Here is a 24,260-nt window from a genome sequence, read left to right as displayed (position 1 = left end):
TCATCCTCAGCCAGTGAGGAACGAGTGCCACTCATCCTCCGCACTGAGGCATGATTACCACCCAGCATGCAACCCTGTGACAAGAGATACTCAGTTTATTTCAAAGTTTTCTCACTCCAAACCATTGTACTTTGTTCAGATGGCTACAGGTCACTGTGTTCTGACTGAGATTCTTATTAGTACTTACAAACCATACTCCCCAAAAGCCAAAATCAAGCAATGCTAGGCATTAAATGTGAGGTAAGATACATAAATATAAATCCAAGACCAAGGAAGTAACTTATGTTTTGGTCAATGTGTTAAAACTGTCATTTCAGTGTGTTGGTGACCTGGTTATGTTTCATCAGCTTCATATCAGAAAGATAATTCTCTTTTGGAACTCCTCAGAGATTCTTTGCAGAAAATTGCACGATAAGGAAAGAAAGCAGAACACCACGTGTTTGAAATTTAAGAGGTGGATAGGGCAGACTTGTATTCTGGAGTGCACAAGATGTGAATTTCTGCTTTCACTACAATCAGGAGGAAACAAAATGCTGACATTAGTAGGAAGCACAAAGCCTGTAGTGAAAAAGCAGGCAGGGCACTCACCTTGCCTATGTAGTTAAAACCTGCTGTAAGAGTCACTGTCATGGCTACTGCTAAAAGTGTTCCCTGCTTCTGAGTCTCATTTTAATATTTTTTTCCCTGCTGCTAGTAACAAGTGGAAAAAGGATCTACCCTGACCTTTGTATTAACTCTGTGCAGTTACCTGGCAGCAGCAGAGGATCCGTCTTTCCTGTCGCTGGCTGTAGGCTCTAAAACAAGAAGGAAGGGAAGGATGATTTTGGTGTCACCTCAACAGACTCTCCTGCACCTTCCCAGCCCCCCAACACTCAGTGAAGAGAGGCTGAGTAACACTGGACAAAGGGTGCCCAAGCCTCCCTGCCCAACTTATCACAGACCTGAGTTTCTACAGGTTTTAGACTATTAGATAATGTCACTGTTCTGCTTAAAATGCGAACAAGCTTTTTTGTCCAGATTACACTTTTAAAATAATTTCCCTCCCAATACAACCAAACTCCAGTTCTTGTCCTGTGACATTGCTGCTACACATCACAACTTTTAGTCTGCTCAAAACAGCTTTCCTTGCAACAAAGGCCTCTCCTCTCATTCCATCCTTGCTTAGGGCATTGCAGAAACAGAGAAACAAATTTAAGTGGCACTGCCCCAAAAAGGAAAAAAAATAGAATAACTACAGAGACTCAGAGACTGTTTCAGGGAATTCCACAAAGAGGTTTAGAGTTGGGGTCGAGATCGAGTACAACTTGTATGTTTCAAGACTCCATCCTCTTACTTTCCAGGCTGAATGGCGGGGACTCCTCGCTCCCATCATTCACAGGGGTAACAAGGTTCATCCGCAGAGAGAGTTTTGCATCAGCCTCAGGAACCACACAAGATTCTCCTTTCTCACACACTTCTGACACATCTGCTGATACCACTGCACTTTCCAAGGTGACATTGTTGGTCTCCATTGTGCCCTCTGCTGTAACATCACTAGTTGCTATAGTGCTGTCTGGGCAACTATCATCCACTGAAAATCAGAAAAAAAACAACAACAAAAAAAGTAAAACAAAAAGTAGCTACTGTCATTCACATTTCTGGGGTTCAGGTCCCAGTTCTGCTTTGAAGATGCTTCACTGCATGCATTATTACCAACAGGGCAGTAGTGGAAATTCCTATCTAGAGTTCTGAAGCATTAAAGTTCTGTAGCACAGGTATCTTCCTCAGCTTGCGACAGAATACTTTGCTACTACCCAAGCAGAATTACACACTTCCTTTCATCCAGCAAAGGCAGGGGTGCTGTATGTGAACCTAGCAGAGAAAGTCCTCCTAAAAGACGATGAATACTGGGAACAATATTCTTTTAGATTTAGAGTTAAGAGATTTCTACAATCTTAAGCTCCTTCACTACTCAGGAGTCTTTTGCATTCTTTAATGGAGTTGTACGCAAAACGCAGTGAGTGCAAGGAAGACCCATTCCATACCACCCCATACTCGGGGAGCAAACGCCTTTACCAGAGACCGAGGAAAGAACATCACAAGGGAAGTGTGGAGAAGAGCTGAGCCCTCCCCACAGAGCAGCGATGGTTTTTGCCAAGGTAGGTTTGAGCTGTCCCCATCAGATCCCACATCCAGATTCAAAAGCTTCCAAACAGGCTTCCACAGCAGCTCAGAGCCATTTGGGTCAAACTCACCAATTGGTGTGCTGTGTCTTCTGGGTCCCATTTTAAGCTGGCCAGTAAGAGGTGGTGTTATGCTGGTCAAGGGCTGAATGACATCATCCTCCTTCGGCAAAGTAAAATGAAACGGGGTTCCTAAGAGACAGAGCATGCCAAGATCACTAATTTCAGGGGACTACTTTGGTTCAAACATCAAAAGCACAGGTTCACTAGGCTGCAGAAATGGGGAAAAGCATAACCCTGGTGCCGTCCTGTACAAAACTCCCCTGAACAGTTACTGGTTTCAGGACAGCTGCTCTAACTGATCTTCCTCACATTTTGTGTGGAAAATAGCTCTCCATGAAAATCTGGGCTGTGGTCAACCTGATGTAGCTGTCCCCAGGTGCTAGATAAAAGAGAGACTAAATATCTTGACGGCATTAGGGTTTTTATAGAGTGCAGCTTTGCTTCAGAAATGTTCAGGATGTTCCACAGAAAAGGCAGATGAGGCCAGAAACATCAATGAAGGTTAGGACAGAAGTGAACTGGCAGAGCTACGTGCTGCCTGAATTAATAACCTGAAACTTACACAGAGGGATGCTTCATCATCAAACAGCCTTGGATAAAAGGTCAGCAGATACACCTCAGATAGCCACCTATGAGCTTGAGCAATTAGTAGCAGTCAATTAAGGGTTAGACAATGATAGCAGAAACTTGCCTGGAAAGTAAGCTTTAAGAGAAAAAACAGACGCTGCAGTTTCGTAACCAGCTGCAGGCTGCCACCAGAAGGGCTGGACCCATCCTCCTGTCCTCTCCCACACTTCTCCCCCTTCTTGTGCCGCCCCCAGCATAAAGGGCCTGCAGGGTTTACTGGCTGAGGTGGCCTATCCCATCAGGGAAACCACGACCTGGTGCATTTACCACGTGGGGACCTTACAGTATTTAACAGATAAATACATTAAAAAACTAGTAAAATGCCCCCTTTTTGCCTCACCCCATGACATCTATTTGCAAACCTTCAACATCACGTATCAGTAATTTGCAGGCTGGATTCTCTCCAAATTGCATAGAAGTACTTAGCACAGCTAAGAGAATAACCCTTTCCTCCCCACACTGAGGTCCAAATAGTTTTTCATCATCTTTGTCACTATCCTTCCTTTTCCCTTTTTCCTAATACTGTATTTGTTCTTTGGATTTAATCCAAGATATTACTTGAACAATGCAAGTCACAGTTTACATAACTCCTGAATTTTAAAAAGCATGTATTAAAAAAACCCAAAAAATCCCAAAACTAAACAGTATTAGTTAAGGTCATGAGAACACAGAGTCAAGTTACTTCAATTTGAGAACTAGCACTAGATATTCAGATACAACTCCCAGTGACAGCCAGATGCAGTGTATCATTCTTCAGTTACACAAGATGCTGACATATGATTTACACAACTACCTTGCGGCAAATGAAGCTGTAAATACATGACAAAGACATAATCCCCTCACAGAAAAAAAAAAACCATCCAGGGAAAAGCTATCTATTGTCCGTCTGAAAACCATCACCTGCCCTGCTGTCACAAGGTTTAAAGATATGGTTCAGCAATTACAACATCCTCGAGATCAACCTAAGGGCTTCATTGTATTTGTGCAGTGGGTATTATTTCATAGTGCAGGGGTACCCACACTTTGTGGGTACACCATATGTTGTTGAAAGGCCAACTACCATTCCTCACAAACAGCTTTATGAAGGCCTGTCATGTTGTATGACCTATAGCAGATCTCCATTTGAAGTGTTTTATTTAGAAAATGAAGTCTTCAATTGAAACTGAATTTTGATCAATTTAGCTACCACCATCTCTTCTAGCCTACAAATACACAGTTTAGCAGGCTAATAACACATGATCACAAGCATTTATGAAATGATTAGCCTGCACTTTAATAAGAGATAATCTAATTACTAAACCAACAGATACCATTAGAGAAAACAAACAAGCTTTCACACTCACAAGACCTGAAAAAAACTTACATGCCTGAAAGCTTAATTGCTTTGACATAACTGCATCAACTGTTGTAAAATGAAAAAGGCTAATTCTCTCTGCAAACTTTTCTTATGTCCTTAAGACCATCATCCTATAATATTTCCTTTTATCTTTCAGCATCAAAAGATTGGGTCTGTCTTTGGCCCACCTCGTCTCTCTCAAGTTTGCTAATGCTAATGCTAGATTTAATTTGCTTGGGTAACACTTTCTCAGGGAGAGTTGGATGTTTCTAGGACAGTGCAGACAGCAACTACCAGCACAGCACAAAACTGCACCCTCACGATGGAAGGGAACAAAGGAATCTCCCAGCTCTGCATCAAGCTAAGTGAAGCAGAGCTACCATCCTCTTCTAGATGAAAAGGTAAGTCTCACCACCTTTCCTGCCTACTGTGATGTTTCTTGCACACTGCTACCGCATGGACGGCCAGCAGGCAGCTCCTGAGCAGCTGAAGCGCAGCTCCCTCTGCTCTAGTTCTCTCCTGCCCATCACCTCTCAAGGGATGTGGCACATCCACATGAGGACCCACACAGAAGGCCAGCAGTACTGGACGGCCACTCTGTTTTCTGTGTATACAGAACGGAGGGGAAAAAACCCAAAACCACCACCCCAAAGAACCCCATGCCTTCTATTTAAGATCTTTTGCTTTCTCTTTCAAAAAGCCCCTTTCTTAGCTCTGTTCTTAACTCACTAGCACAACTATCGAATAGACAGGACAAAAGCTTGATTACATACATCTTTCTCCATTGGCAATTAATATCTAGCTGTGATATATCAAAAGGAGCCCATTAGAACATAAGAAACAACTTTACTTCCAGAAGTCTTTCAGATTAAGAATCATCGCTCTAGCCAGGCCTGAGGCAAGGTTAAAAAGGTTTAAGAGCTTTTACAACACAACTCTTCATTATTTCAATAAAAACATTAAGCTTTTATTTCACCTGGTATGCTTAAACTTTATCATAACTATACTTACTGCACTGCTGATCTGTTTATTTTTTTATTGTCAGTACAAAGATATCATCCCAAATAAGATTTTGTACGTACAAAATTGTACCATATACAGAAAAGATTTCACAGACAACCAAAACATCTACAAATTCCACGGAGTCCTAGAAACAGACTTCAGTGAGTAGATTTCTTTTCTGTATCCCTATATTCTATCATGTTCTAGCCCTTGAGCATTTTTTAGTAAAGTAACTTCAAGGCAACTTCAAAACCCAAAAGACACCCCTCAAACCTCACCATCCAGTTTCTACTCCTGCTTCTTGGACTCTTCTCCAAGATCCTTCTAGACCTCACCCAAAGTTTGTGCTTACTAATATCAACACATCATGAAGCATATAAGGGATTAGACTCCTGTTGGAAATGACTATAATGAGAACAAAGCTGCTTTAAAGAAGCCTGCTCTAAAGCTCCTCTCACCTTCAGGCCTGAGTGATGATAAGAGAACAAATATTGCTCTACAGACTTTCCCACCATGCTTCATGAGTCTGAAGACAGCAGGCAGAGCATCTTAGAAGTATGAACTCTCTCCTAAAACCGATCAGCCCTTTAGCGTAATACAAATGCATACCACACAACCAGCAGCACCAGTTTCCAAGTTAATTTCCTCCAGTTGTTCTCTTTTGAAAGTAAATCCCGCCAAGTGTGATGTGTTTTAAGTTGCATTTAGATTTATCTAGGAAAAAAACATTTCAAGTACAATATAACAAGGGAAATGTTACTTGAAGATAAACACCGTTTTGTTCACACTTTCTTAAAAAGGGAAGCTTTGGATTGTGAGCTCTGTGAAAGGCCACACTGAAGTGGAACCTAACTTTCAACCTTGTTATGTAACTGCAGCCACTCATCTTTATTTTATCATAATTTCAGCAGTGTACTGACAAGCATATTATTTTATTTAATAAAATTTATACTGTTCTTAAGTTCAAAGACCAATACTGTTCTCTACTATGCCAAATTATTTTAAGAAACACGCAGTCCCAACACATCAAATGCCCTGGACTTGTTCAAAGAAAAGTTAATTTGAGACCATAAAATGCAATGGGATCAGAACACATTTGAACTTCCTGAACAGTATTTTGAGTAGATCCCCTCAAAGCATTATTTTCTACGTAACAAAGCTTTTTTTCTTCTTTCAGTTAAAGGAAATTAAGAATACTGTATCTAAAACTTATAATTCAACTTCATGTGAAGTAACATTTGAGTTCTGCAATCTTTGCACTTCCCCGATAGTCTTAATAGAAGGGAAACAGATTTTCTGATACTAGCATCAAGTTCCTTCATTTTTGCCATGTGCAAGTTTCTACATACAATTTAAGTTCTCAGGCTTTAAAGTTTTCAGAATCAGGGGGCATCACATGATGCTAACACCTGGTGAAATACAGTTGGGTTTTTTTCCCAGCATATAATTTAAGTGGTCAAACTTCTTAATGCAGGAAGCTTTGAAATCTAAAAATTTATACCGAGGTTCGAAAAAAACACCCACAGAAATTCCATGGTGGGGGAGAAAAATACACCTATCCAAAATATCAAAACCCAAAGACATCACTGCAGACTCAGCGTGTTCCTAAACCATACTTTTCTTCAGAAGTATCTCCCCACTGCATCTGTGCTCTTATATTCATCCATATGCATCTGCTCTTCAATTTGGGGGAACTTGTACACCAAGCTAGATTGATGCAGCGTAACTGTTCCTCCGGCTGTTGTAGTACCTCAATTCTCAAAGACCACGATCTTCAGTCTTTAGGTCAGCGTTATCACAAAGGCACAATGACCTACTACAAGCCACTGAACGGGAAAAGACTGAAAAAACCCACCCCAACAACAAAAAACTCCAACCCATTAAACGACAACAGAATAATCTAACACTAACAAAGCAGCTTGTCTTCTTGGCCCTCAGACCCTGGTGATTCAGATTTTGTGTGCAGTCTCCAAAATCCGTCATTGAAGCTTTTTTTTGTTTGTTTTTCTTATTTGAAAAATACAGCATGATTCAATTGTACCACTTACAAACAACATTCAAAGCTCTCCCTAAGTATCATTAGAGGCGGCCTCCAAACTTTGCTTGCTAAGTTGTTAAGGATATTGCTAAGACACACCTAAACACCACAAATTAAGAACTTAAATATGAAATTGACACTACACTACTGTCTGGATTGACTAAACAACCCACCAAACTGCCTCCAGCATGTTACTTGCTTAGCACCGGTTCCCCAAGCCAACAAAGACTCCACCCTCAGAGAATGCACTAAATTTTAAAAAATCACTGCATTTCTGGCCAACTGAAATGCTCTACTTTTATGCTCAACAACAAAGCAGTTTGCTCTAACATTCTGAAAGAAAGCGATGGTCACTAGTTATGGGATGTTAAAGAATGCAAAACCAAAAAACCTCCCAAACATCTGACCAGTCCTACCGCATTCAGAAGAACGGGTGCAAAAGTCACACCAATTAAATTGCTGTGATAGCTTGTATATGAAGCAGTGCTCAACAATACAGATTAATTCATATGACTGTTATTGGGAAAGTGGAGTTCTCTAGATCTAAACAAAGAAGATATCAGAACCCCAAAAGCAAGCAGTTTTTACATGACTAAACATATACTTAGCTCAAAATAAAGTAACAACTGCAGTTCTCAGATGTCAGTGATGTTAAAGCTGTGGCCACAAGGATCTATACCCCTTGAAAATAATTTGAGCTTTATTTCATTTTAGAATAGGTCAACAGATACTTATAGCAAAGTCTAGCTTGAAAACTGCTATTATCTTTTGCTGGAAGTTTCTCCAAAACTGATGATCTGCATAAGCATTCAAATCTCTTTTCCACACCTTGCTGTAACTACCTCCTACAGGTATCAATATTTATCTGTCATTCTTATCTTACAACGTAAGATACTACCTTCATCCTGTTTTCTAGTATCCCAAGTTTCTTCTCACCAGCCAGTCCCATACTATTAAATGGTTATCTTTCTCAAACTCGTCAGCAAATTTGGTATTAAAAACACACATAAGTATTACACTCAATCCCTTCTCATCCAAGTCTCCATCTAGCTCTTCAAAGTCATCTCACCTACTTCTGTTCAAACATAAAGAAGAAAGCTCTTCATCTTGCTCCTTTTTTGAAATCTGCCATTTTGATCTTTCCAAACAGGATCACATGTTCCAGAAGTCAGCATGGTTCAAGGTCACAAGAACTGAAGAAGAGGGGAGGGAACCATATAAGAACGAGCTCAAAAGGCTTTCAGGAAGAAACAGCGAAAGCTGCCATAAACAGCAGTAAGGATCAGTTTGTAATTGGGAAAATTAAGTGGTTCAGAAAACAGTAACAAGAAATATTGGACTCATAAGATTGATGAGAGAAGTTCTGAAGAATTTTTAAAGACACATACAGATCTGGAAAAAAACGCAAACGTAAACTGGCAGAGAACGTACGGGAGATGTCCCTCACTGACAAAGAATAGAAAATTATTCAGACTGGTTATCACCTGAGTACACAAAAGGAAAAAGAAGGCTGAGTGTTAGGAAATGTCTTTTAAGCTTTATATCTTACACTAATTTCTCAAAAGGAAAAAGTAGAAAACATCACTTGAACAAAGCTCTGCAGAACAGACGACAGGGCTATGTAACAATGCCATGACTTCTGAGTGGTAAGAGAAGCTCTATCTAGCCCACAGCTTTACACATTCCACTTGTAAGGACTGGTCAATCTGAATCGATCAGATGGTTCACAAACATCTTCCCTGCTACACATCTCATTTAATTCTCACAGCACCGCACAATTCTATTAATCTTCCAACTGTACTCTAACTGAAAGATTTAAGACAATTCACAGAGCATAATCTACCTAGCAAATCGGGGGAAAAGAGTTAAATAAACCCCTACTGATGTACCAGTCTGTTCAGGCAATGTAAAGACAACCACCACCTACTGACATCTGTTTTCAGGCCCTCAGCTTTCATAATCACCAACTCTGGGAGACTGGAAGTCACCTACCATCATCACAAGAGGGGGAAAACCTCCTCTCTGATCCTGCAGTTTAATGAAAGGTGACCTAGATCTCAAAAACGTGTACAATTCAATACAAAACTCTAGTAAAACTTTGTTTTCTATTACATTTTCATATGAGGAGTACAGAACTCTTACATTTAAAAATTAAGCCAACTACGAGGCAAAAGCGCCACAGAACTCAGGTATAGCATCCCACATTTCTTGCAACACAACAGCATGCTAAAGGGATTGCAATGCACCATGACAATACCTGCCAAGCCACAGCTTATGCGTGAGTGAAAAGCCATTCTACTTTAAAATAACCTCAAGGTTAGTTTGTGTTAGCTGTATTAATTTCTGGCGCAAAGCCACTCTATATACACCCACAAAGAAAATTCACCTTTAAGAAGGGAAAAAAAGTAAGGAGACCTACAAGAGGTAAAGTGCAGACTACCACACATCCTTTCCCTTTCAAGGACACTGCTGTTGCTGCTTTGGTGGGGGAAGTTACAAAAATCCCCGAGCACTGCCAAGGTCACAAAATTCTGAGTTTTCAAAGTCGCTCTGTGTTTCCGCCATAAAACTGCGAGAGAGAGTTAGGAACAAGGATTACCTTATCATTCTTGCCTGCAGCAGTGTGACAAAGGGGGGAAAAATTAAAGGCATGTTATGCATATAACACAGTGAATTGTAGCGCTGCTTTGAAGAGACACTGTTTAACACATCTGAGATCAGTGCTCCCTGAAAACACTGAGCATTGTACACAGCTGTCCTTGACATTATTCAAAATATACCCCTGTGAACTACTAACCTAAATTCACTTACCACTGGAAGGACTGGGGGATTTAGCAGCTGCCTTCTCCTGAGCCTGCATCTGCTCTTCCTGCTCCAGATTCCTTGTTGTAACAGTATCCTCCGTATTTTTTGGTACCTGATTCTCCTGCTGAGTCACCAGCACATCAGCCCCTTTCTCTTGAGGTGGTGGCCGACTCCCTGTTATCTGTCCTAATTCCAAACAACCTGGATGTTTCTTGGCACACAACGCCACTTCCGATGGAACATCAGACTCTAACTTTGGAAACAAGTTGTTGTGCTGTTCTAGTAACTCCCCTACAGAAGGCTTAGATAAAACTTTATTGAGCTTTGGCATGTTTTCCAAAGCAGCCTTAAAGGACAGTTTATCCACGCTCTTTGCCTCTCCAGTGCCAAAAGTACTAACTTTTGAAGCCTCTTTTCCCTGGCTTTCTGGTCTAATCTCTTCTAACTCTTGGGCCTGCTCAGATGAACTTTTGCTATTTTTACAAGAACCATCAGCAAATTCCACTTCCATATCTTCATGACACTGTACTTCCCTTTCAAGAATAAACTTCTGAGAAAGCGTTATGTTAACAAGGGACACATCTTCATCTATTTGCTTCTCTTTCACTTGCTGTTTTTCTTCTCGTTCTTCACATTGAGTCTCAGGAACCGCCTCAGCTTTGGAAGTCTCTTCCAACAGACAATCCTCAGACTGTGCTTCTTTACGCTGAGCATATGACAAAATCTCAGGCAGACCAGACTGACCTGTAGCAGCCTGACTTCCAGAAATACACTCTCTCTCTTGATGAGCTGTAGGAGCAAATGACCCATCTCCTGCTACATCTGCACTAGCCAACTGCATTACAGGCTCTCCTGCAGTCTGTAAATCCTCCTTTTTCACTTTTTCACAGTTTTCAGAGAGGGCTTGATCACCTGCATTCAGCCTCGGGTTTATGTTGTCATTCTCCACAGGACAGAGTCTCAAGTCTGAGGTCTTGCATTCAGAAATCGCCTCCACCTGCGTGGTTTCGCTATCTTGGCCCATGTTCAAAGAGCCCAAACTGACCTCTGTATTTGTGGGCTGGCTACACTCACTTGCAGAAAGCATCAGCTTACAGGAATCATTAGACTTTGACACAGAGTCACCTGTAGATGTTTCTGACAAAGCATCTTTGGGTCCAGAGGGATTTCCTCTTAAGCACAAATGGGTTAAAGCAGCATTTTTTTCTTCTTCACGCTTCTTCTCTTGGCTCTGAGTCGGAATAAAGATATCCTAAAATGAAAAAAGTGGGACATGAAGCATCAGAGCATCCTGAGTAGGACTGTTTATTTATTATTCCTAGAACATTACATGTGATTATGAAGGAGAGCAAGCTCAGCAAAAAACTATCAGATTAAAAAAATAAACAACACAAACAGTTTCCCCCCTTCTATTTCTATGAGTCATCACTGCCCCATTCTTGATGAGGAAAATTATCACCATGAATTACTTTTTAGTACCTCTGTGGCAAAGTCACACACAACCCCTGGTACACCTTTCACGCCACCAAATTATGAAGTACAGGTCAAGCATGGCAAATTAGTAGCTATTTTTAGTCAAAAAACTGAGAGTTCTGGAAAGATTCTCTGGAGGAATGTATTGTATCAGTACAAAATCCACTTTCAGCTAAGGAGAATCCCTGCTTCGACTACTGCAGTTTCCAGTACAACCTTTACTTTCTGCCTTAAGTTGACAAAATTTGTAATAATAAGCTATAAAGCCACCAACTCTGTTATATCCCTGTGAACACTACTAACTTCCAGAATCAAAAAGCACAAAGAAAACAATCAATAACAAGAATAAGCAACCTGAAAAATGCAGTAAATGAATTCTAGCCTTGCAGGAGAATACAAAAGCTTTATTACAAAATGGCTTCACTTTCTCCATGACAAATGATGTTAAGGTCTATCCTGACAAAAGCCTTCATTTATGATGCAGTTTTGAAATGCAGGACACCCAGCTTTGCATCAGAAAGCTTTCTCTCTTTCAAAACGGGATGGGGGGGAAGACACAAAAAAGGGTTTCCAGCATAGATTAAAAGGCAAAAAATTCTACCTTCAGTAAGTCACTATGCCCTCTTAAACTGTTCCGTATTTTCCCTGCAGGATAAACCGCCACACAGTATGATCAATATATAACTGTGACTGGTGAGAACATGGAAGCTCATGAGAACCAGCTTAGCTGGCAATCTCAACACAGAAGCTGACTCAAACACACATCTTCTGCAAACACCATACAAAAAAAATATCAACATGAACCCTTACATGAGAGAACTCTGGTTGTGATGGTATAGGTGGAGATCCAGGAAAGGCTGGGGCACTCTGGGACACTGGAGTTGAAGCCTGTGGCAGGACAAGAGGTCCTGGTGGGATACATGGGATGGTCATCTCCACCAGCTTATCTCCCCTCTGCTTCTGCATCAGGTCTCTTTCTTCTGCAAGGATAGATACATCCATCTGTTCATCTGGTTTGAAAGAGCAGAAAATACATTACTAGCAAATTCTTGTGTTTACCTAGTTTCCAACATTCTGTTAAAAGATTTGTCCTCAGTGGTGTATGCAACTTTCTCATACTTTAATGGGTGAATCTAAAATCTTCTCTCCACATCAACTTTTTTTTTTTTTTTTTTTTTGGGGGGGGGGTGAGAAATCAACAAAAACATCCATATCCTTAAATTTAAGAGGGGAAGAAAGTGTTTTGTTAAGAATTCATATAACTATTTTGTTATGGGCCTAGAGTTTCTACAGTTAGGAAAAGGTACCTGAAGTTTATAAAAAGCATTTCTCTGAGGTTTTTTTTTTTCTTTTGCTATCTTTATTAAAATGCAACTGAATTCAGATCACAACAAACAAAATATCTGTTTTAAAAAGTATTTCACATTCTGTCACAGGAATCTCACAGAAAGGAATTGTGATTTTGTATCATACTAAAAGTCTGTGTGGATTGATAATGGTTGCTTAGAGAAAATATTTAAGAACCAAGGTATCATACAGAACAATCCCTCTTTTGGCATGACATTCTAGAATGCAGACATATAACATACAAGAAAGCTTTTTAAAAGACTGTGCAAATCATCCAAGTTAAGATAAAATAACTGTTATGACGCAGTCCTCCTCCGTCTTTTCTAGTGCCCTAACAGTATATACTTAATACAGGTATCTGCCTGTAGCAAGAATGGCTTGTCCCCAAGAAAGAAGGAAAATTGCAGGCAGCAATCTGTATCCCATATGAAGTATCTCCCATCATCTTTCAAAGTGAAGGTGAGCCAAGCCAACAGTATTTATTTTATTACAATAGCTATGCAGGAAATAGTGACAACACATTAGCCTCTGAGTCACAAACACAGATCTCCCTTCATCTACCTCTTTCAGTGTTCTCAATCCTGTTCTACTCTTCAATTTTAGCAAGTTTTGAAAAGGCTGCATGTTCAGACTAAACCATGGAGCACAGAAACACAACCACAGACAAGTACACAGAAAATTTTACCTTTCGTTTGCTCCTGTTCAGTAGGACTGCTAGGAACAAGAACGCTGGATTCAACGGCAACAGGAGGAGGACTGACTAGGCCCGAAGAGACACTGCAGACCAAGAAAAGGGAACATGGAAGAGACAACCATACATCACTAGAAAATGCATTAACTACACCCCTAATGTAGCTCCAGCTTGTCACAGTAAGTTGAGGAGAGTGTCAGGTGTTCACTAGCCAGAGGTGTGAGAAACGGCCATTAACCACATGGGCATTACCAGTCCATTTCATCGCAAAATAAAGCCATGCTATCCTCTTACAGCACAAAATTAAAACATTGATGCTTAAAATCAAGCACAAGTCTTTGAATAAAGAAGAGAGTGGTGGAAATGCACTACTGCAATTAAGCTATTGCAATAGTGTGGGGATTTTTCTGCTTACGTGGACTGACTCTCCTGTACAAGGGATCCCTGTCCAGAGAGCTGCAGGAGTTGCAGACTGCGGGCAGGGGTGCACGCCAGAGAATTCCCCTCTTCCACACTGGTTACTGGACAGCCACTCTCTACAGCGGAGGGAGGAAAGGAAATAAGATTAGAAATTTGGCCAATAAGCAAGTTAATCTGAAAATTCTGAGGAATTATATTCACACTACTGCACAGTTACTTCTCAGGTAGGCAAGGACTAGCTGATTTTCAAACAGTATCGGAGAAGGACTGCATGTGAAAGTTCAGTATGTGAAATGTGAGCGTAATATAGTTAAGATGAAAAAGAATAGTTTTTATCAGGCCAGACTGCACAGGTCTTCCTACTTGGGAATTCTAAAAGAAAAATCCCCAGTGGCTCCAGTATCAGCATATTTGATCCAGCACTAGAACGCCAACACAGACCAGGTTCTCAGAAGAAAAGACACCTTAGACTGACCACTGACCCAGTGTGAGTTGGAGGCTGTTACTGAACCTTCTGGATACAGAGGGTTCATGCACAAGATCAATCTGGTATAGATACAGTTGTGCACAAACTAAAACTAAACAAAAAAAACCCCACATCAAGTGAGACTTCATTTAACTTATGTTTTATAAACTGTGAAAAAGTTGCCTTTCAAAGCTTTATTTTCTAGGTCTTTCACTACTAAAATTGTTAAGAACTTTCCTATTTATTAGCCTTTCAGTTGTGGACACCAAAACCAGACATAGACATCCTCCTAGCAAGACAGTGATGACCTCTCTCCTGATCCTATTCCATGTAATCTCATCTCTTACAGGGAAGGAACATTAACCTAGATGACAATCAGACTGATCAAAATTGTGGTATGAAGATATTGATTGCAGGATCCTGTCCCTATCCTAAGCAGGAAGGCCAACTCAGAGGAGTAAGGTGGAATGTTTTGCCAGAGTTACCCAGCATAACAAAGTCGATAATATCTGCCTACGCTTCTTATCCACACTTTAGACTGTGTGTCACTACAAAGGGTAAGTATTATTATTGCCAGTTTCAGAAGAGTGTAGAAGGGGTTTTTTTGGCTTTGCTCTTCAAGGGGCACAGAAAGAAAGAAAATTACATGTATTTAACAATCCAGTGTAATTGTTCTAACACAAAATGACATTTAGACATTGACGCAGAGTATAGTGAAAGACACTTTAATATCCAAAGTGCTCTCAAGTTCAAGCAGAAATTACATGAAAAATACTCACAGCACTCTGCACCCTAAAACACTACATGCCTAAAAAGGTCACGTAAGGATAATGCTCATGATGATCTCTGGGATGGACATTTTGGCTCTGCTTGTCTATTGTTACCTGTTGCATTATTCTCAGGAAACATATCTTCCTGAGTTGACAAGATATCTGACTCCTTGTGACCAGAATCAAGGGATTTCTCGGTTTTAGTGGGGTCACAGACAGGCACTGGTTTCCTGGTATGCTCTTCTGCTTCCTGTAGTGTTCTGGAAAAGCAAGACATAGTCACTGACCTGAAAAATTCGAAGTATGCATTAATACTGCAACATTGTAAAGAAAATTTATCAAAACAGATGAAAGGTATTCATTTGTGTATACCAGAGAAAGAAAGCGGGGAGGCATGGAGAAAGAAATGGGGGAGAAAAAAAAAAAAAAAAAAAAAAAAAAAGAAGCAACACCAACTCTCCCTCCTGACAAAATAACACATTCATTCTTCACAAGTTACGTTCTCATAATTGTTTTGTAAGTTTTCTAACAATACAAGTGATACTTAAATAGAATGCAGATTGTTCTACTGACTTCTATTCAACATGGATTCTAGGAATTTTGTTTCATCTCCTTTTTAATATTATTTTGTGGCAGAATATGGAGCTCAGTATTATTCTATCTGGCATAAATGATATATAGAGAGTTTTCAACAAACTGAAGTTCACATTTAAAAATAACTAAAATGATAAAGCAGCTTACAGTAACAAATACTTAAAAGCATCCTGAAATAGGCACCACTTAGCCTCTAGATTTCTCCTGCTAGGCCAAAGCCCACGCTACAGTGATTAAGCTATCTTGAAATAACTTCTGTGATCTAAACTGAATTATTACTTTCACTATATTCCAGTTGTTTAAGACAACTATTAGTATATTTTATTATCCAGTTCACTCTCCCTTAAAAACAACCTATTGTTATCTATATGTGTAAGAATTTGACACCACCTCTTTTCTCAGCTAGGAATGGTGAAAGCACTCCTTAGTCAGCACTGCTGCAAAAAGGTCTCATCAGTACTTCATCTTTCCCTTCACTTTCCTCTTTCGACTTGAAGCCTGAACCCTCCTGTCTCTAAAAATCTAGTAAAAAAGACATCAATCAACTTCCAGAATGTCAGCAAGAGACCTACAAAGAACGTGGACTGTTTATACCTTTCAGATGTCTTTGGCTGGCCTTCCAAGGCAGCATGTGCTTCTGTGCTGGAGACAGTTTCTGTGCTGTCCCCATGCAGTTCTAGCAAGAGAGGGGGGGGGGGGCGGAAAAACACCAAACTTGTTACATGGGTCACCTGGACTAATACACAAAGAAGAAAGTGTAGTTCTGTAAATTATACAAATATCAAGTCAAGCTTTGTATGGAAGAAAAAAAATTTTGAACTATCAATGATAGCAACAGCAACAACAACAAAGGACACGGTAAGTTTTTCAGTACCAGGTTATCTGAATATTCTGAAAACAAAGCAGGAAAAAGAGGTGCAAGAATCAAGGACAGCACTTGGGAGAGCTACGAGAAAACAAACGAACTAGCCCAAAGGCAAGAGAAGGAAAATTCTTTTCAACTACCAATAAGCTAGCTGTGAGCTCATTTTTGAAAAGTACTAACATTGCATTTCCTGTCAAAGAAATGTAACATCTGTAACTTAAAGAAACCAGAGAGAATTGAAAGAGCAACAAAAGGACATCTAACGTAATTTTCACATACCATCTTTAGTATCATTCTTCACAAGTCTGGAAGAAGGGACAGCAGCTCCAGGGTGAAAGTGATGCCTAGCATCTCCTTCATTAGGTATGAAGTCACTCTCAAAGTCCTGGCTCTGTGAGAGCTCTAGAGCTCCAAACTGCAGCTGTGACATGCCTGTATCTAACACCAAACATTCATAACTAATATATATAGAAAAAATAAAATCAAAGAGCCATCTACCACATTACAAGGGCAAAAGATACACTCTGTAACAAGTATTTAGGCTATCGCTGAAACTCTGGAGAAACTGACAGACTCCGACCTCAGCTGTGCTGATTAAAAATACAGTAATGGAAGAGGGACACTGGCCATTAACTCAGAAATTGGTGTTAATCAGCAAGGTCTTATGTAATGCCATTAGGTACTGCAGCAGATTTGGATTCTGTGATGAGAAAACAACCCTGATAATACACAGCCCGTGCCTGAAAGTCCTTTGATGACAACAGCCATTATGCCAGGAGTTCTTTGCTCTGCCATAACAAAGCTCCATCTCCTAACGGTCACAAAGCAGCCATGCCTCTTCTAAGCCATTTCCTGCCTCCGAGATCCTTGTTAACGATGATGTAAAAGTCACCTTTTTTTTTTTCCAAACATCAAAGCATAGCTCAACTTGGGGAAAAAAAGGCCGATTTCTGACCCATTCTCGCCAGCACACCCACCACTCGAAAGACAAGCGGGGCAGCTGAACTGAAAAGCGGCACAGATGGCTGGTCAGATCCACAGCCCAAGGAGAGACGTGGAGCACAGCAGTTACCTTCTGCACATGGCGCCGCAGCACAGTCCTCGGCATCACCTTCACCTCCTTCCTCGGCCTTCCCAAGGGCGCTGCAACACACAGATCCGCTCGCACCGCCCCGGGGCTTCCCGCAGCCCCCCCAGGAGCCGCTCCGCAGCCGCAGCACCGGCCCGGGCGCTCCCCAGCCCTCCCGGCCCCGGGCCCATCTCCAGACCCCCCGGTTACCGGGGGAGGCGGCCGGGAGCCGGCACTTGCCGGGGGCTGGTAGCCCACGCACCTGCTCTCCCCGCCGGGCGGTGGCATCTCCTCAGCGAGGCGGCCCTGCGGTGCGGCGGCGGGCGGGCGGGCAGGGCCCTCCATCGGGCCTGCAACACAGCGCCGTCAGCGCGGCCGCGGCCCACGCGGCTCCCCCCCCCGGGCTCCCCGCGGCCCCGCGCCCAGCCCTTACCTGCGGGTCGCTCCCGGGCCGCCCCGCCACCCGCGGGCGGCCGGCTGCCGGCGGCGCCGCAGACGATCTCCTGCAAAACACACGTAGAGACCCGCGTCAGGGCCGGGGCCGGACCGGGCCGCGCCGCCCCCGCGCCGGGCGCTCACCAACACGGGGCTCGGGCTCCGGCGGGCCGGCAGCCGGCGGGCCAGCACGCCCAGGCAGGCCTGCTCCGCGTCCTCCCCGGCGCCCGCGCTCTGGGGCTGCGAGTCCTCCACGATCAGGCGGGGCGTGCCCTGAGGCGAGAAGCCGGGGTCCAGCGGGCTGCCGCCGGGCTCCATGCGGGGCTCGGCGGGAGACGGAACGACCCGCTACAGCCCCGCCGCGGCCCTGCGCCGCCCGCCCGCCTCACCGCGCCGCACTTCCCGCGGCCGCCATCTTGCAGCGCGCCGATTGGCCCCGCGCGACCCGCCCGCCCCGCGCCGCCAGCGCCGTTACCAGGGAGACGCCGGCGCCGCCTGGCGGGCCGCGCGCAGCAGATGGCACCGCGCTTCGCACCGGGCGCGGCGCGGGGGGCGCTGTCGGCGCTGTCCCCTCCCCCCGGTTCCCTCAGAGGCCTGCGCGGGAAGCCGGGCGGAGGGAAGGCTTACCCGGGCCCTCCGGACCAGACCGGCCGCCTCGGATGGGCTCGCTCGAAGGCAAGTACAGTGACCTCCCGGCTGGGGCGAAGGCGGCAGGCCTAGGCCTTCCAGGCCCCGGGGTTCCCCTCAGGCCAGGGCGTTCCAGGCCCAGGGGTTCCCCTCAGGCCCAGGCTTTCCAGGATGACAGCTCCAGGCTCAAGTGTCCCATTCAAGCCAAGGGTGCCCAACTGACACACCTCTTCATCCAACACCTAAAACAACCCCAGGCTCTGGCTCCGCCACAGAACTGAATACTGCTTGTCCCGGGCAACCACCATCATGCATGTATATTTTGAGGTATCATAGGACAGTGAAACCTGATTAATTTATCCATGTTTATATTAATAAATAGCAGTTAATTGAAGAAGCCTTGGGCACAAATTGTGACATTCAGCATTAAGCTTTTTGCCTAAAAGCTAGTTTGAATAGACTAATTTAAATCCACTTTTGCAAATTTTACTCTTGCACCTCTGTATTTTATAGATAAGATTTCTATATATTCTATTTAAAAACCTGTTGTAGAACCAAAAATGCAGAAGACTGAAAAAAATTATGCCTGGCCTGAAAGAAGCTGTTACTACACAAAGTTAAAGAGGTTACGCAGAGTTAAAAAGGTTCTACATAGTGAAACACTGTAAATACAAGTCCATGTTAACAAGTTTTCTGTCTAATGTGAAATCCCAAGTCTGCACGTGCATGTTAAGAACATTTAACAGGCTATAAATATTTACAATTCCTACAAAGGAAGGATGCTTTAGTGGTTGGTTGTTCAGGTCCCAGAAGGATGCTCCTTTACCACATACAAAGCTGTATTATTGCAAAGTTTTTCTGGTACACTAGTTCCAAAAATACCTACAACTATAAATATTGTCTGAAATTTGCTCCAATGCCAAAGACCACCACAAGGCCTATGATTACTACATCCTTCTTTTGAAAGAGGAAGTTGTTCAAAGGCTTTTGCTAGCCATCTGGAGAAGCCAGATTTCATGTTCATAAAATGTTTTATCCCAGGGAACTGAAAAGGAGACTGGGATAGTGATGGGACAGTTCGCAGTCTATGATTCTCAAGTGTCTCAGAAATTTTAGAACAGGCCCTTGCAGTTTGCTCCCTTCAAGCAGGATTCCACTTCCTTCAGAATGAAAGTATTTCAGATGGTCTTCCTTCATGCTTACTCTCAAAATTAAATAAAATATAAAATCCACCCACCCACTCTTTTTTTTTTATTATTTTTTTGCAAAATAGAAAGCAAAGCTGTCTTCTAGGCACAAGTATAGCATAAGCCCTCCTTTTTTTAAGCAAGTTTATAGTACTCCACTACTGATCCTTGCTGGGCTTACTAATGGGTTTCCAAGCTTGCTACTGTCTTCCCCTTCAGTGTGTAGGAATAAGTTCCTTAACAACAGAACATTAAATATCTATATCCGTCTTCATATAATCTTTTTTGCTTCTGTCCTGCCAGCACCTCTTCTTTATTAGCTTCTCCTAAATAATAAATGCTCTTGATTGGTGCATTTGAAATGCCTATCTAGGTCCTTCTTCTAACTCCAGATTTTTGTCTGAAGGTGTTTCTACAACAGATACAGTTAACTACTAACTGGGGGCGTGGAGGGTGGGGTGGGAAATGCTTGTGTTTATAACAGCATGAGAAGTACATGCAGATGGGCAGACATTGGCCATGCATAACTTATTCTTTGGGAAGAAAGTAAGAGAGCAGAAAATCAAAGAATGGATTTTGAGGAGCAGATGCCAATAAACAGATAATTGGCAAGTAAGATCTTGTGGCACAAAATTAGTTACAAAGTTTCTTTACTGAAGGCAGAAGTGCAAGTATCAATGCAAAGAAAGGAGAAGAAATGTAATAGAACGTGATTTGACTGGGGTATGATAAGAAAACAGGAAAGGAAACAAAGAAATCAGAACTGTATCAGCTTTCTTAAAGGATCAGTATAAAAGAATGGCAGAAGCATACAAGGGCAAAAATTAAAAAGGCCAGACAGATCAAGAGCAACAAGAAAATGTTCTATAGACACACTAGTAGGAAAACAACAACTGTAAGAATTGTTGGTCTGCTGTTCTGAGGGAACACAACTGGGTGGCTAATGTCCAGAAGGCAGAAGCATTTACTGTTCTTCTCTAAAAAGGTTAACAGAAAACAGGAGCTAGGTCAGTTAAACAACAATGACAAAGGGCAAGATTTCAGCCTTCAACAAGGTTGAAACAGGTTAAAGAGTGCTTATCTAAGCCAGGTGTTTTTAAAACTGTTGAGTATAGACTTCTTCCCAAAAAATGTTCTTACAAGTGTTAACAGTTACCTTTCAAAACTCATGGAAGATAATGAGGTATTTGAAGACTAGAAGTGGCAAATGTGCCTGTCAGTCTTTCTCAGAATGCCCTTCAAATCCTTGAAAACTTTGATAACAAATCACCAAACAAATTACCAGTTTGTATCTGGAAGTTATCAAAGAGAGGAGTTAGCAGCCAACATAAATCTGTAAAGACAAGGCACGTAACATTGATCTGATTTCTTCTCATGTCAGAGCACCAGGCCTCATGGACAGAAGAAAAGTGGCAGAATATCAGTTTTAGTATAGTAAGACTTTTGGCAGTATCTAGATGGGGTTCTAATAAGCAAGCAAAGGAAGCATAGCTGTGATGAAATTTCAGTACAATAAGTAAAAATCCTGTTGAATATCCATCGCCAGAAAGTAATCATCAACAGTTCTATCTCAAAACAAGTATGTTTGAGTGAGGGTCCAAACATCAATGTGCTATTCCTATTCTGTTTGCTGTTTTCTTTAATCACCTTGGTCACAAAATAAGGAGTACACTTGTTAAACCCAGAAGCAATCTGAAAGTGAGAGGGACTACAAGTGGTAGAACAAAAAATTTTTAACAATGCTCTGAAAAATGCCAAAGTACAATGCAGGCATGAACAATATTCTACAAAAGGAAAGAACTGAATGCACAAGTTCAGGATGGGGCTGCTAGGCTACATGCCATTACTATAAAAGAAAGCAATGAGGGGTGATGGTGCCTGACAAACTGGTTATCTTCCCATCTTTTTTATGCCATGAACAAAGCAGCCTGCTTTCTTTATAACATACAAATGTTTGCTCTGTATATCCCCCCTCAGTTTGCAGGCAGCCTTTTTTTCTGAGTCTTATAAATTACAGAGTTTGTGGCCACCTTTATCTACGAAAGGGGATAAAAGAGCAAAATTAACCTTTGCTTCCTTTCCCTTCAAACTGCCCAGCACCAAACGTTCAACAAACAAAGTTATGAAGACTATCTGATTTCTTGTATTTGGAGTATTTTTTCAGAATTTCTTGTATCTTACAGAATTTGCAATGGATGGTTGAAGCTATATTTTGTTTTGAATACTCCTTTCCAATGTAGTCTACTAATCAGGATGGGAAACTGAGAACAGGACTCTTAGTACTCTTTTCTTCCAGTGTGAATCCATTTCTCTGGGTCTCAGTGCAGCCTCAGGCCCCACCTTCAAAGCCGGGTAGTATTTGTATGAAAAGCACCAAATTCTGGAATCAGGTGCGAATTAGATACCTAAACTAAGATACCTAGCAAGATAGCCAAACTTATTGAAGGAGTAAGGATGCTACTTTTCTGTGAAAATCTAGGTTGAAGTATTGTACTGTATTATTGCAATTATTATTTACACAAGAGACATCTAAAAGCTACCCAGCCACTTTCTGTATGCGTTATTCTCTCTCCGCTCTAATCCGGGAGTAAATACCGCGTTTTATGCGCCGAGAGCCCCGTGGCAAGTAAGAACACCGGCATGCTACCGGCTAAAGGTCACCATGAGCCGATGTGCTTTCTAAAAGGGAAAGTACCCGGAGCGCTGCGGGAGAAGCGGTCCCGGCTGTGCCCACTTAGGCAGCGGCGGGGTCACCGGGCTCCCGAGCTCGGCAGGGCCCAGCGAGCCGGCCGATCCTCGCCCTCTGCACGGCGAGCCGCTGCTGCTCGCCCCGGCCGCCGCAGGCCTGCCCCGCCGAGCCGCCCCAGCGCGGCGCGGCGCCCCCGCGCTCTGACCGTGACCGTGACCGGGCCCCGGCCTCGCCCCGCGACGTGCGGCCTCTGCCCCGCTCCGCCCCGCCGGTGAGCCGCCCCCGAGCGCCGCCGGAACCTCTGGGCAGGGTCCGCCGCGCTCCCAGAGCTCAGCCGCCGGCGGGAGGGTGTCCCCGCGGCTCCCGCCGGCCCCGTAGGCTGCCCTGGCCGCCTCCCGGGTGGGCCTCCGCCGGGCAGCGCACGGCGGGCGCAGCGGCCCCGGCCCGGCCCAGCCCGCTTTACCTGATCGCAGGCGGGAGCCGGCAAGCCGGGCCGGTACTGCCGCTCCGGGCGGAGGCACAGGCACTCCAGCCCCACCACCGCCCCCGGCCGGGCCCGCCCCGCTGACATCAGGCGGGCGGCAACGGGCCGGACCCCGCCCGCCGCCCGCACCGCCCCTGGGGCTCCCGGCAGCGGGGGGCCGGCCGACTCGGAGGTGCGAGGGGGGCGCGGAGGCCCGGCCAGCCCGGGATCCCACCCCGAGGCCCCCCCCGACCCGCGGCGGGCACCCTCGCTCTGCCACCGCCGCCGGCTACCTCCCCGAGCCTCCTGCTCTCGGCATCTTCGGATCCGCCGAGCAAGGGCCACCAGTGTGGCCACCCCAGACCTTGTGCAGCCCTCCGGGGCTCCGGGCATCGTCCTGGGGTGCAGCAGCTGTCCCGGTCATCGCCAAAGGCCTTGACCTTGGCTCCACCACGTGTTGCTGTGGGGCTCCCCTAAGCCCTTATGCTTCCCACCTTCCTCCAGTACCCTGACACAGGGCTGGTACCAGCGTGTTAATTAAGAATAGTTAGCTTGGTTTTTGTTTCTAACATCATAACCTCATTCACCAAGGGATGGTTTATTTGTGACATTATAATAACACCTTCATGTTCCTTCACAGCCTTCTTTTTAAATAAATACCACTTTCTTAAGTGAGGTCTGGCCTCAAAAAGATTGGGAACTCTTGTTCTAGTGTGCTGCTCCAGAAAAAAAAGATGGTTAATGTAAATTAAAAACTGTTAAAACATTTTAGGGCTTCTTCACTGTAAACACTTATTTAAGCACTTTGCCAATTCAGGTGTGTCTTCAGAAGTCTGGTTTCTTTAGGATAATTGAATTTGGCCATATAACTTCTAAGTTACTTAATTCTTTTTTGAAGATGTTTCATTCAGGAGCCTTTTTAATTACTGGCTTAAAGAGCAGTGGATATTACGGTGTCAGAGGAGACCATCCTCTAGCATAGTTAATTAGATGAGCATAAAGGATGCAAACGATAAGGATTAACCCTCCAAAACCAAATTGGTTTCCCCAGTCTGACATATCTGGGACATCACAGCTTCCCTCTCACCGATGAAAACATCTAAGATTGAAGCATAGTGGACTTTACATAGC

General features: G+C 43.4%; 1 protein-coding gene across 7 annotated transcripts in view; it reads right to left on the bottom strand.

Moving 5' to 3' along the window:
• The window catches only part of TP53BP1 (tumor protein p53 binding protein 1), a 34,907-nt gene extending 11,305 nt beyond the window's left edge, over positions 1-23,602 (bottom strand). For 4 of the 7 annotated variants that reach the window (XM_080395424.1, XM_080395426.1, XM_080395425.1 and 1 more), the window contains exons 1-14: positions 23,130-23,602; positions 18,162-18,231; positions 17,991-18,078; positions 17,732-17,802; positions 16,939-17,097; positions 16,389-16,470; positions 15,315-15,460; positions 13,960-14,080; positions 13,539-13,630; positions 12,317-12,516; positions 10,040-11,285; positions 2,235-2,354; positions 1,334-1,570; positions 749-794 (exon numbers count right to left, since the gene is read on the bottom strand). In XM_080395424.1, coding sequence (XP_080251550.1) covers positions 749-794; positions 1,334-1,570; positions 2,235-2,354; positions 10,040-11,285; positions 12,317-12,516; positions 13,539-13,630; positions 13,960-14,080; positions 15,315-15,460; positions 16,389-16,470; positions 16,939-17,097; positions 17,732-17,802; positions 17,991-18,078; positions 18,162-18,231; positions 23,130-23,522 — 3,071 coding nt within the window. In that variant the 5' untranslated portion in view covers positions 23,523-23,602. Of the gene's footprint in view, positions 1-748; positions 795-1,333; positions 1,571-2,234; positions 2,355-10,039; positions 11,286-12,316; positions 12,517-13,538; positions 13,631-13,959; positions 14,081-15,314; positions 15,461-16,388; positions 16,471-16,938; positions 17,098-17,731; positions 17,803-17,990; positions 18,079-18,161; positions 18,232-18,307; positions 23,100-23,129 lie in introns of those variants that run through there. The other 3 variants (XM_080395427.1, XM_080395428.1, XM_080395430.1) reach the window with 3 other exon arrangements.
• Between the last annotated feature and the right edge of the window lie 658 nt (positions 23,603-24,260).

This window comes from Falco punctatus, assembly GCF_963210335.1.
Source record: "Falco punctatus genome assembly, chromosome: 7".
NCBI lineage: Eukaryota > Metazoa > Chordata > Aves > Falconiformes > Falconidae > Falco > Falco punctatus.
The sequence above is the reverse complement of the archived record's forward strand: the minus strand, read 5'-3'. Positions and strand labels throughout refer to the sequence as shown.